This window comes from Ictidomys tridecemlineatus, chromosome 7, assembly GCF_052094955.1.
Source record: "Ictidomys tridecemlineatus isolate mIctTri1 chromosome 7, mIctTri1.hap1, whole genome shotgun sequence".
NCBI lineage: Eukaryota > Metazoa > Chordata > Mammalia > Rodentia > Sciuridae > Ictidomys > Ictidomys tridecemlineatus.
In genome coordinates this window covers 187,724,083-187,738,086 of record NC_135483.1, presented here as the reverse complement: position 1 = coordinate 187,738,086, position 14,004 = coordinate 187,724,083, and the positions used below count along the sequence as shown (strand labels likewise).

The window sequence follows — 14,004 nt, the reverse complement described above, 5'->3', positions numbered from 1 at the left end:
CTGTTAAAATAACAATTGTCCTGTTCATTCTCCTAATGAGAGTGATTTCATCACACACTTGCAAATCATTTGACAGGAGCAGTGGAGCAAAGGGCCTCTCTCCACCCTTCCAGGGTGACCCAACTGTAACCATTCCTTGCTAAAGTGTTCACGGTTATGCCACAGTAAAAGGAAAAATGTAATAACCAATCTAGGTGCCCACCAACAGAAGAATGGACAAAGAAAACGTATATATACACAATGAAGTATTACTCAGCCATAAAGAAGAATGGAATTATGGCATTTGCTGGTAAATAGATGGAACTGGAGACTATCATGCTAAGTGAAATAAGCTAGACCCAGAAAGTCAAAGATCAGATGTTTTCTCTGATACATGGAAACTAGTCTCAAATAAGGATAAAAAGAAAGAAAGAAAAAGGTAGGGGGAATTCCATCAAAATAGAATAAATATCAGTGAAATAGAAGAAAGGGAGTGAGGAGATGGTAGGACAGACAGGATAAGGGAGCAACAGTGGCTGGATGTGACCTGCCTGCCCTATGTATGTCTATGAACATATCACAGTGGGTCTCACCATGAGGTATATCAAAAGACTCTAATTAAAAAAAAATCTCCATGTAAATAGCAGAAATCAGTGGAATAGAGGGAAGGAAACAGAGGCAGGTAGAAGGGAGGGAAAAAAGAAGGACTGACTTAGAGAAAAAGAGTCAATAAAGATTATAAATACATGAAAATTTTAATATTAATTAACATAAACTAATATCAATGTTTTTGAAGCATCCTGATATATACCAAAATAGCAATATGTAGAAATTTGAGCAGTCTAGCCGCAAGTTTTCTTCTCAACTTTTTTTTATACAAGGTTTATTTGTAAAAAAGTAGATTGATTTCTGGGTGTTTACAGGACCCTACTGTAGGGTTTGTCCCACCACCTGGAGACTGCCCCCTCAGGCTCTGTGGACACTGCTCCAGCTGAGGACCTGTCAGGGGGGTTGATTAATTTGATGGTTTTTATCTATTCTGATTATGTGGCTCTTGCTGTGAGGGTGATTATGATTTATCAAAATGAATGTGCTGATTTTTCTCCTGTATAGGGACCTAGGGGTACAAGAGGACCAGCTGGCCCCATGGGATATCCTGGAGCACCGGGGTTAGTGGTAAGTACAGCTCTGCTGATGCTATCCCTCTACAAACTCAGAGTTGACATTAAGATGCAGTCAAAAGAAAAAGAAGAAATGAGAAAGGTCAAGTTTCAGTCGTGGTTCAGGCATAGGTGGGCTCTTTGAGAGGTCATAAAATCTGTCCATTCAACACAATCCCACCATTACTCTCTGGAATCCATCTTCACACACAGGGACCCCAGCAATAAGCCACTGTCTTCACATTCATATTGAACTGTAGCCCATACACGATAAAAAGTCAGTCTTTTGGAGCCTGAGGCAGGAGAAGCTCAAGTTTGAGGCCAGCCTCAGCAACTTAGCAAGGCCCTAAGTAACTTATTGAGACTCTGCCTCAAAAAAAAAAAAAAAAAAATCAAAAAGGGCTGAGGACTTAGCTCAGTGATAAAGCACCCTGGATTCAATCCCCAGTACAAAAAATGTCAGCCTTTTATGTTTTTTATTTTTAATTGTCACATAAAACTGTACATATTCATGGGGTTCAGTGTGATATTTTGATACATGTTTACAAGTTTGGTGATAAATCAGAGTAATTAGCATACCCATCACTTCAAACATTGATCAAACCTTGTTATTTTTCAAACTTTGTTATTAATAATAACTTGGTATATTTTTCAAACTTTGTTTTTGAAACATTTAAAATCCTCTCTTCTAGCCATTTTGAAATATACAGTAAATTATTTTTAACTATAGTTGGCCTGTTTAAAACTATAAAACACTAGAACTTAATCTTCTTAGAAGAGTACCTAACCGTTGTGCCCATTACACAACCCTTCCTCCCCTTCCCAGCCTGTCCAGCCTCTGGTATCTACCACTCTCCTACTCTCTACTGCTAGAAGATCTTTTTTTTTGGTGGGGGGGGGGCTTCCACATATGAGTGAGAATATATCATGCACATTTTAAAATCAAATGTTTGTTTCCCAAATAAACTTAGGGCAACCAATAAAAATATATTCTGATCATTGTCTAGGAGAAAAAGAAAGAAAGAAAAGGGTAGGGGGAATTCCATCAAAATAGAATAAATATCATAGGATAGTCTAGGACTGATCATTGATTTGTGGGTTTTTGTCATTGATTTAGGGACTTCCGGGCCATCCTGGGAATCCAGGTTTGAAGGTAGGTGGTCATGAGTAAGATACCTAGACACAGCCCATGCTCAGTGAAGTACTGGTCACCTGTATCTGTCAGTTATCTTCTTCCTCCTATCAAAGTATTTAAACCTCAACTAATTTATTTACTTAAATGTTAATAAGTAGTCTTAATTAATTTTAATTACTTTTTTAACATTCAAAAGCAATTAGGTTTATTTTCTTTTTCAGGGCAATCCTGGTGTAGGAGTGAAAGGTCAGATGGGAGACCCGGTAAGGACCCCCTTTGGCCACGAGGAGCCTGGGCTGAAATGTGCATGCCGTCTAATTGCGGAGGCTCTTGGATCGTTGGGTTCATGTCTAGTGTCTCCCTGATTTTATGACTGAGAATTTCTCTTTGATGAATTATTATGGCACCATTACCCCTGACTATAAAATGGCAGTTTTGACCAAATTTAACACTATGTTCAAGTTAATTTATATGACACATTTCACCCTAGCAAAAAGAGATTTAGTATTTTTGATAATATATCTAGAGTGGCAGTTTTGTGTAATTACTAATTTATTTGAGTTAATTTCATTAAAACCCTAAACTCCATACATAAATATAAGTAACTGGATCCAAGCACATTTAGTAACATGCTCACCCTCCCTCCACCTCTCCTCAATGTCCCCTTCACCCCCAACCCCCTCAGGGTCCCCTCTCCTGCCTCCCTTACACCCACAGTCCTTTCTGCTGAAGCATGAAACTTAGTAAAGATAAGCTTGAGAAGAGTGATTTAAGATGGCAGCTATCTGGAAAGAATCTGAACGTCTTAGATGAGTGGCTCTTTTAGCAACTGTGGGCAAGAAGATATTGAGAATCTCTTCTGTGTAAGGCCAAGATCGACACTGAGTGTGGAGACTTGGTAGGACAGACCTTATTCCTGCTCACAGGGGGTTCTGATATGCATAAGTTTGAGATAGTCATTTTACAGAAAGTCATTTTACTACACAATAGTCAAAAATACGCAGGAAGCTGGGCGTGTTGGCCCATGCCTTTAATCCCAGCAGCTCAAGGGGGCTGAAGCAGGAGGATTGCAAGTTCAAAGCCAGTCTCAGCAACTTAGAGAGGCACTAAGAAAATTAGCAAGACCCCATGTCAAAATAAAAAATTCATAGGAAGACTTCATGATGTGGGGAAATATTTATGATAGACTGTTGATCAGAGAGTACAGGTTACAGAAGTAGAAACCTAACATTGCAAAAGGAGCAAAACCAAAAAGATATTAAAATATACATTAAAGAGGGATTTCTCAACCTCAGCACTTCTGATAGCTCACTATTGTGGGAGCTGTCCTGTGTATTGCAGGATCTTTGGTGGCATACTGGACCTCTCTCTGCCCACAAGATGTCAGGAGCATCTCCTCCATGCCCAGCCCCCATTTTGACAACTAAAACTCTCAGTACATTACCAAATGTCCCGGAGGAAGGGGTATTCAACCCACCATCAAACCTCTCTTGAATTCCTCTAAACCTCATTTTTCTTCTCTGTAAAATGGGTGTCATATACTGCATAATTGTAAGTATTATTTTATTGAATAGATAATGCACATTAAATTTTACTATCATCCATAGAAAAGAACAAAGTAAATTCCCAAATATATAATTATTAAAACCATTATTGAACCACTGACTTATGACTGAATGAAAAATACACTAAAACAATATTTTTTGAACTTGGGAAATTGGGGACCCTCAAGAATACCTTTGCCAAAGCTGCAAAAGCCCACATGTCCATTTGAGACAGGGTGTCATAGGGCCAGGCAAGCATTCCAGCCAGGGCCATTCAGTGCCACGGCAGCTGGATGCAATTGCAGACTCAGGCTATAGAACAACATGGAGGCATTTGGCTCTGGGCTGGCCCCTCAAATGATCCAAAAAAAATATGCTTATAGTCTTTTCGATTGGCAGGGGAATGAAAGCATCATTTGGAATTTTGGTACAGATATCTCCTGTGCTCAAGAATATGTTTTCCCATCCTGTTTTAAGAAACAGACCTAAATGGATGTGACTAATTATTCCCAGACAATCTGATTATGGACTTTTTATAGTTCAGCCTTTGGGTTTTCCTTCTTTGCACTTTTGACTACACTGAATATGTGGTACTTTCATAGTGTGAAAAAAAATAATACCGTGGCCCATACTTTAAAGACATATCAGGTTTGTTGGCCTCTCAGGTTTCATTTGAGGTCATCTCAGAAAGGAAAGTCCTCACCCATACATGCTGCTCATTTACCTGAGTGTTATTGATCTGTAAGATGCACCATGGAGAGCAGTTGTTACATTGCTGTACATGTATAGCCACTTAGTAATGCTAAATGTGAAGTGCTGAGGCTGTGAGTCCCCTAAGTGTGTATTGTAATGTATTTTTGCCTTTGCAGAGTTGATTTGATATATCTGTGACCTGTACTTTCTGCTCCACTTCTATTAGGGGCTTTTCCTCCATTTCCATGATGTTTTCATGTATATTTTTGATTCTTGTGTTATGCTGTTAAGCAGCCAGGATGCATCAAGAAAAATTGAATAATTCTAAACCTAGAATAATGGTAATATTCACAAAAGTATAAAATAATTACCTTCTACTTAAGGGTGAGAATTAATGGCAAAATCAATTTAAGGGACTTTTTTTTTTCCTTCAAGAGAACAATATCTATAATGACACAAATAAAAACTTTTGGCTAATTATTTTGTACAGAGAATTCGAAAATATTATTTAAAATAAATATGAAACAACTTAAATTTTTTTGAATGTAAACTATAAAAAGACTAACTCTAACCAGAGTGGAATGGCTTATATATTATAGTACATTCTTAAGATGGATTATTTGGTAGCCATTAAAAATCATGATTCTGAAGTTTTAGTATGATAGGAAAATTATCACAAAATATTGTCATGAAAATATAAAATTACTTACGAATTTAATAAAATAACAATTATATTTTATATTTTAAATCATGCTTAAGTAATTATATAGTATTATCCTCATAATAGTACATGTTAAATTGCATTTAACAAACCACTTATTCACATATATGTATATACACATATGTCAATACATATTATATATGCACACATATATATGTGGAGATACATACACCACAAAAAAATTATACCAATCTCTAATGGAGATCATATCTAGATGGTAAGATTATGGATCATTTTGATTTTTAAAATTTGTTTTTAACCATAACCATTTATTACATTTTAGTAAAAAAAAACATGATAAATATTTTAAATTATATGATGTATTTGCCATGATTGGTATTTTAAATTTATGACATTCAGGATTAGAAGCATTATACATCATACATGGGTGAAAGTTTCCTTTGTTTAAAAATGTGAATTAATATGAAATTTCTATTCTCTTGATATTTTTAAAGGGTGAGGTTGGCCATCAAGGTTTTCCTGGACCCACCTTATTGATAGAGCCCCCTGATTCTAGTCTCTTCAAAGGAGAAAAGGTAACACCCCACATAAGTCATCTTGGTGAAGTTGTAATAGAAAACATTCTCTGAGCATGTACCTATGGCCCCAGAGTTCTGAGCTCCTCATATGCATCCCTGCAACCCCTGTTCTCAACGCTACCCAGCTGCTGAGTGGCAGACCTAGCTGGGCTGCTAAACTGTGTCACTCAGGTCCCAGTTGTCCTTCAGATGTTGTAGATGGATTTAATGTTTTGATGATTGAAAAGGTAACAAATGCACAGAGGTAGACACATAATAGACACTTTGCAAGTAGGAATTCCTCTGTCAGCCTCCAGCATGGATATTACCAAGTCCACATTAGGCTCTGTTGTAGTCAATTTTTAGTTACATTTCCCCGCCTGACTCAAAATGTCCACTTCTTTCCATGGCTGCATCTCCAACCTGCAGAATTCCCTGTTTGTATCCCTAGTTCCAAGGTAGTCCACCCCCAAGCTTCTATACTTCTCCTGTGGTCTGAATAGGGTCAGAGTTGTAGTGTTTGGATCTCAGCTGCTAACTGTGACAGGTGATGGACAATTCCTCATTATAGTAAACTAGTGAAACAGGTCATCACCACAAGAGGTGATTTCTGGAAGAGATAGAATTCAGTATGCTAAATAATAAGTCAGATTGTTTCCATTGGGATTTTTAGGGTATAAAAGGAATTCGTGGAATGACTGGATTGCCAGGACCACCAGGACATAAGGTAGTTTATTTAAGGACCTTTTAATTTTCATTTGTACGAGATGCTATCTTAATTCAAAATTTTGCACGACCCTTAGCATTGCTTTAGATGCTAACATATCTTACTAGAACTTTTCACCTTGCTATAATCCTATGGGGCCTCTATTCTAAAGTAGTTTTCTGTAAGCTGTGGACAGTATTTGTTTTTCTGTTTCTCATTTTGTTCTTTCTTTCCATGTTGATGAAATATTGTTGCTTGAACCTTTCTAAACATTGTCATCTTTTAAAGGGAGAGCCTGGTATTGGTGAAAAAGGAGAGAAGGGTATTCCTGGATTCCCAGGACCTCGGGTAAGGATCGTTCATCTTAACTGGTGAATCTGGAGTCCAGGATCTTTCACACATTTATGTGATGAGCTCCTATGAGCTCAAAACTGGAGAATACCTCACATTAGAACAATATACTTTGCACCTCAAGAGTTGTGTATGTCCCAGGACATCCCTTCTGTTGACCTCATTTAGATGAAACAAGCACACAGAAGACAGAAGAATTGGGGAAAGGGACAGGGTGGTGACATCGTCCTTCTGGCTCAGAGTCAATGTGACAGTCACTTGGAATGGTTAATTTAAGGCCCTTTCATAAAATAAGGTGCTGGTCCAGGGATAGTTGCTAGAAGAAAAGCAAATAAAAGCACAATGTCAAGCCCCAGACATCATACATGTCACTAGTGGGATGCTCCACGGGGTCACTGTGGAGGCCAGTTCCCAGATGGTTCGGGCACTGAGCTTATTTGACCCTAGATTTGGTACTGAATGGTTCAACATTGGCTTCCGTGGCCATTTTTATTGGTGATGTTGAGTAAAGCAAGTATGAATTTTCAGACAAATTATATTGCAGTGATTTCAAACATTTTTGGTGCAGTGCAAGCATTAAGTTAAATAAAACTGGAAGAACATCAGCAATAGAAACACATTCTTAATTGAAACACTGGCCATCATGAGTTGTTTTTAATAAGACTGAACATCAATTAAAGTATCAGATGTCATAAAGAAATGGAATCCTTTTCATATTTATTTCCTTTTATTCATCTACCTTTGTAAATAAGACTAAATATCCATAGAACAATCTAAGGTTAAAAAAATGCGTTGAGTGGACATATGCATTTTGATTTAACCCTGTTTGTTGATATTCATCCATTTATTAGGGTGACCCTGGTTCCTACGGATCTCCAGGCTTTCCAGGATTAAAGGTAAACATACACCATTATAGTGATGATAAATGCATTTTCATTAGCAAATGCAGTTCAGAATCAATCACAAGTTGCCCTATTGCATGCCAACATTCACAGAATTGGAAAGGCCAGCATTCATATTGTGGATTGTAGGATTTAGCTGTGGGTGCAAAACCTGAAGCACAAAACTGCCTGATGCAGCCTCAGAGCAGTGTTGAGAGCGGGTCTGAGTGAGCATGTGTTGTCCAAATTAAATGAAAATGAGGCAACCTGTCATCTGATCATATGTCATTTTTTAAAATGAATGTTTTTGCTTGTTTTTAGGGAGAACAAGGACCAGTTGGAGATCCTGGGCTATTTGGATTTCTTGGCCCAAAGGTAAATGACTGAAACTATTTAAGATAAAAATTTATACCATTTATGTTATCAAATTTATTTTAAAAAGTATTTTGAAGAATCAAAAATGTAACTTTCAAAAGAGTGAATTTTATGTACATTATTTTTATGTGTGCCATACATCATTGGGCATGATTACCATGTTATTATATCATTATCATATTAAGCATGATTATGATTTACATTTGAGAAATAATTCTTTTGAAAGGGAGTTATAGTGAAAGTTTCAATAATTGCATGGCATTACATAGTCTTGAGATGGGGTCTTGGAGAGCAGTCTGCTTTTACCACCATAGCATTTTTGTCTTTCTTTTGTAACCTCTGTGACCTCACATTCAGTCCTAGCTCAGGACATGGTTAAGGAAGACAATACTTGCATCTAAAATAAAATGTAGATTCCGATCTTATTAGGTGAATAAGCTATTTGCATTAGAGTACCAAGTGATCAGAGTACATTTAAGAAATTGAGTGATTTCTGCAGGATTTAATTTATGGGAGTAGAATAATTTCGTTGGAGTTAAAATTTATTTTTCTTTTGTGAAAGCTTTGTCAGTTTACCATTTAACTCTGTGCGTCGGCTGGAGATGAGGTATAGCTTTGTCCTCCTAAGATTCCATAAGTCAATCATTTCTCTAGTCAGCCTATAATCTTGACTTCTTATAAGAATGCACACAGTCCTTCTAACATATGTTTAATACCAAGGCAACACCATTGAAATAATAGTATTTTTGAAAAAAAATTGAATGAATAATTTCAGGGGGATCCTGGAGACCGTGGGTACCCTGGACCACCAGGTGTTTTGGTAACTCCATCTCTTCCACTCAAAGGTTTGTGTTCCTTTTTATCCCCCCATAATTTTTGCAGAAATGGGATTTCAGTGATCCAGACAAAAGAGTCTGGCCCAGTGGTCTTATAGCTTGTACATCGGGAAGGTTAAATACATACAGTATAGCAGGAGAATAGATTCTACGTGTGCAGGAAAAGATGCAGAGTTGTGCATCCTAGTTCATGTCTATTACCATAAGACATCACATTTTATTTCAGTAGGTAAATTGTATGCTGGGATTTTTATCATGTCATCCATCAGAAAATAATTTTATTTAGTTGCCAAAAAATAGATCAGATCATTTTTTTACTAACACCAACAAGATGCTACAGCCAAGAAAGGCATGGCCTAAATCAATAAGAGAACTCTGCTCGAAGTTTATGTATTTGCAGAGAAGGGATGGCAGAAGGCGATCCCTTCTAAGATATTCCACTTAAAAGGTGGCAGGAAACTGCTTGAGTCTTCTAATTAGACTTTACCAAGCCCCCCCCCCACACCAAAAAAAAACATTGTGTCTGAATTTTAAAATGTATACTAAATTTTGTTTATTCACATGTGTCATGATCTTTGGCAGGTCCTCCAGGGGACCCAGGGTTCCCTGGCCGCTATGGAGAAATGGGGGCTGTTGGACCACCTGGTCCCCCAGGTCACCCTGGCAGACCAGGGGACACTTGTCCAGGTAGGAACCCACTATATCTCATATGCCAGATTTCCTACCTCACACCCACACCTGTGATCCTCAACTTTAGTTGAGTTTGAGATCAGCTCTAAAGAAAACTGATGCTTGCATTCAGAGCAGATTCAAAGTGCTGGGTTCTGTATTTCTGGTGCACATCCAGGGTTAAGGAGCATTGTGCACAAACCAGTCAATTACTTACTTGGAAGGAATATGGGTTCCTCAGCTGGACCTCAAAGATGGTCAGTCAACAGAGTGGTCTTTCGAGGAAGGTGTGGGTCTTATAACAGGCCTCCTACAGAACTGTCACCTGCAGACACTATGGAATCTGCTGCTGGGTTACAGTGTTTCCTCAGCCTCCCCACTCTCCTGGAAGGCTCTCCCTGTTGCCACCGACTTGTAAAATTCTCCTTATCCACCTAGGCCCCAACCTAACTCTTCTCCATGAAATGTGCAGATAAAAATGATGATTCCAAAAGGAAACTTTGATTTAGCCTTACTTCAAAAACAAGAGGCTTTCCACTCTTACCAAAAAGAGCCCCCAAAACTATAGGTCACAGTGACATTGGACAAAAAGCCTGGTTAAGAGTCCAACTGATATAAGGACTCTAACTCCTCGGGGAGCTGTGCTGGTCGGTATTCCTGGCGAGTTTCGGGATCAAAAAGGTTGTAGGATGTGTGTGTTCTCTGCACCCAGGAGAACTGACTACATCTGTGGAATGAATGTGATTTTTTCCTAGCCAGTACCTCTTATTATATTTACCAAGAGGGCCTGAGAAGTTTCCCGAGATATTCAACTTTTAACTTCAAAATTCTTGTTTAATGATCTACAAATCTACCTTCCTCTTTGACGACAACAAAAGAAATAGAGCTTTGTTTAATTCATTTAAAGCTAATGTAATCTTGGCTTAATTAACCCAGGATTATGTAAATCAGATAGAATACTCTGTTGGTCAGAAAGCACTGAACTTTGGCCTTAGATTTCTCCTTTGGGGCTTGTTTATAATAAAATAATGTCTCCTGGAGATTGAAATCAAAACACAGTGGGAGGAAGTAAAAAGTGTCGTTTGCTAGCAGATTCAGATCAAAATATACAGAAAAACTCTTAATTCCACAGCCCTTTTCAAGTAAATCGACCCAATGGTTTTTGAATCTTGACTATGAACCATCGTAAGATGGGCTTTTATTTTACATTACATGTACAGCTTTCTTTCCACACAGATTGAAACATAATAATACCTTTTTGGTATAAGATACATTCTTTTTTTTCCATTTCATTCTTTTGAAAAAAAAATTTGTGTGATGTTAGACACAATTTAATTAATGTCATGCTCTTCTGTGGGGGGCAAGGCTGAGATATGCCACCCAGATGGGTCAGCTTTCTCCTTGGCCTGAAACAAGACATAAGTTAGCATCCACATCAACCAGACTGCATGTGGAGAATCCAAGTCAGCTCCCCAAGAAGGCAGGAAGTCCAGATGGCGGCCAAACACACAGGGCCACACTTTTATCTGTTCTAAATACACCCATAGTTTTAGCCCTGTTATAAAAATTTTATTTGATAATTATCTGTAGTATCTACCATGGGATAAGAAAGGCTTCAGAGTCAGACAATGAGAACCCAATCCCAGCCTTACCTTTCAGTGGAAACCACCTAACACAAATAAGGATAGTAAAACTCTTAGAAATTTACACTATGAACTAGAAACATTCCAATTTCTACTACATACAAGTTTCCCGTCTGTAATAGGGAGTCTTGTTAGGGTTGAAAGAGTTATAGGTAGACAGTCCTTCAAATTCAGCCTGGTGTACAGCAAAATCTCAATGTGTCAGCCATTACTATTGTCACTGATACTTGGCCTAAACTTTCTGGGCCTTATCTGTAAGGTATAAACTCGGCAGAGTTCTTTGAGGAGGAAAGATAATTTTTGCAAACATAAGCAAAGCCCCAGCACATGTGCATACACTAATGGTAGCCATTAACTTAACCAGCATGCTATGCTTACCCATTATGACAGGTTTCAGTTGTCCGCTGCTGAACAAACTACTTAAAACCTAGAGGTTTGAAACAACAGCAATCAGTGTGTCACCTCTAACTCTGAAGTTCAGGAGTTCAGGAAGGGCTGAAGGGAGCCATTCTGACTTTTGGATTTCCCCCCATTGCAATCACAGAAGGGGCTGGAACAGGAGATTCAGGCATAAATCAGCATCTCTTTCCTGTTGCTCTTCTAGTTCCAGGCTTCCTAGGGGGGCTCTCTACCTAATTTAGGCTTCCTCACAGCATCAGGGACTGCAGAGAATTGAGATTGTTTGGTCACATCAAACTCCAAGTCCCAAATGACTCAGCTCACAAGGCAAGAGTCTTCCACAAGGGCCACATTCAAGGGAAGGGAACACCCCTTTTCTCAGTAGGGAAAAGTCAAGGTTCTAGGGGCATGTGGGACTGGAGCTATTGTGGGGCCATCTTTGAGAAATGCAGTCTTCCATGGAAAGATTCAGGAACCAGGCAAGCTTAGGCAGAAGGAGCTATCAGAAGTGATTACTCTCATCCCAAGCTTCCAGCCACTGTCGTTAAGCCACAGACATCACAGATGTCAAGGGCAGGCAGGATTTCCTGCAGTTGTATTACTTGTTTGGACTTTGTCTGAATACCCTGAACCCCTTGTTATTGCTAAATATTGTGCTAAACTCCTTGAGTGGATTATTTTGTTTAATCCTCATAACAAGCCAACCAGGTAGATACAGAGGATTTGCTAGCTAGATAACCTATTTAAGACCGGGTAGCTAGAGCAAGAGCGGCCAAGTTCAAATCTCACCACTGTGCTTCCCCACCACCCTGAGTTGCTGTGAGAAGTAAGGTATTTTATATTCCACACAGATAATATGTGAATCTATGTTTTTAGCCATTACATGGACTTGTAGGTGTATTTGACTTATTTTTTACCAAGTTATTAAGGTGGAAAAATTGAAAAGGTAACAATTAAATAAAATGCACTTCTTTCCCAGTAACCCTAAAAATGTGGAAAAAGTAAGAAAATTTGATTCTTCAAATTTGTCAGTTTCCATTTGTATCCTTTATTCAAAGGAGGTGAGGCATTTTAATAGCTGGGATATTCAGGGTTTTTTTTTTTTCATTTTCCCCTTCCTTAAAAATATAGTTTTTTTTCAGATTATTATAACTCCTGTTTTATAGGTAGGTAGCAAACTTATGGAAAAACAAACTTCTTAAACATCACCTTTTTTGTTACTTCTTTGGAGCATTATCATAGAGAACACTTTTCTTTTTATTAAAAAAAAATAGCTGTATCTTCCAGGCACAGTGGGACATGCCTGTAATCCCAGGGAGGCTGAGGCAGGAGGATCTCAAGTTCAAAGCCAGCCTCAGCAATTTAGCAAAGCCCTAAGCTATTCAGCAAAATCTTGTCTTTAAATAAAATGTAAAAAGGAGCTGGTGGTTCAGTGGTTAAGTGCCTCTGGGTTCAATCCCTGGTACCAAAAAAAAAAAAAAAAAGGTAATTTTTTTCTCCTTTGCATTTACTGGCATTTATACTACATTTGATATGTGCAGGGTCATTCAGAAAGAAGGACTTTATATTCAGAGAGAGAAGAGAGAGAGAGAGAGAGAGAGAGAGAGAGAGAGAGAGAGAGAGAGAGAGAGAGAGAGGCTATTGACCTAAAAATTATGAGTCTACTACCTGATTTTCTGATGTAGGCATATGGTGTGAAATGATCACCACATTCCAGTTGATTGACATGTCCATCACTTCTATATAGTGATCATCTGTGTGTGTGGTGAAAGGAATTAGGATCTCTCATTTAGCAATTTCAAGTACACAGTCCAGTGTTGTCAACTCCCACCCCATGCTGTAGTTAGAACTCCAGAGCTGACTCATCCTGCATAGCTGACTTTGAACCCTGGACCGACATCACCCCATTCCCCTTCCTCCAGCCCCGACATCCTCCATTCTACTCTCTGCTTCTATGGGTTTGACAGTTTTAGATGCCACATGAAAATGAGATCATGTGGTCTTCGTCTTGCCGGTGTGGCTTATTTTACTGAGCCTAATGTCCTCTTGTTCCATCCTTTTCCCTTTAAGAAACCTCATGATCTGGATAAGAACACACTGATTTTTATTTCATCTACAGAAATATTTACTCTGTGTGGTTTTTCATTCTTAATTTCTCTTGCAGGCATGGTGGGACCCCCTGGGCCACCGGGGTTTCCTGGTCCTCCTGGGTTTCCTGGGCTAGCTGGAATTCCTGGGAGACCGGACTCTGCCCCAGGAAAGCCGGGGAGGCCAGGACTACCTGGCCAGGCTGGAGCTCCAGGGCTGCAGGGACCCCCAGGATCAGATGGTAAAGTATTCCTCCTTTACACTCACTGGTATTTACACTGCATTTGATAGGTGAGGTTCATTCAG

General features: G+C 38.8%; 1 protein-coding gene across 10 annotated transcripts in view; it reads left to right on the top strand.

The window, feature by feature from the left end:
• Nucleotides 1-14,004, top strand: part of Col4a4 (collagen type IV alpha 4 chain) — a 128,821-nt gene that overhangs the window by 45,146 nt on the left and 69,671 nt on the right. For all 10 annotated transcript variants that reach the window (XM_078018111.1, XM_040267926.2, XM_078018109.1 and 7 more), the window contains 11 exons: nt 1,093-1,155; nt 2,257-2,292; nt 2,496-2,537; nt 5,688-5,768; nt 6,424-6,477; nt 6,745-6,804; nt 7,659-7,703; nt 8,010-8,063; nt 8,839-8,908; nt 9,482-9,586; nt 13,775-13,939. In XM_078018111.1, coding sequence (XP_077874237.1) covers nt 1,093-1,155; nt 2,257-2,292; nt 2,496-2,537; nt 5,688-5,768; nt 6,424-6,477; nt 6,745-6,804; nt 7,659-7,703; nt 8,010-8,063; nt 8,839-8,908; nt 9,482-9,586; nt 13,775-13,939 — 775 coding nt within the window. The remainder of the gene's footprint in view (nt 1-1,092; nt 1,156-2,256; nt 2,293-2,495; nt 2,538-5,687; nt 5,769-6,423; nt 6,478-6,744; nt 6,805-7,658; nt 7,704-8,009; nt 8,064-8,838; nt 8,909-9,481; nt 9,587-13,774; nt 13,940-14,004) is intronic.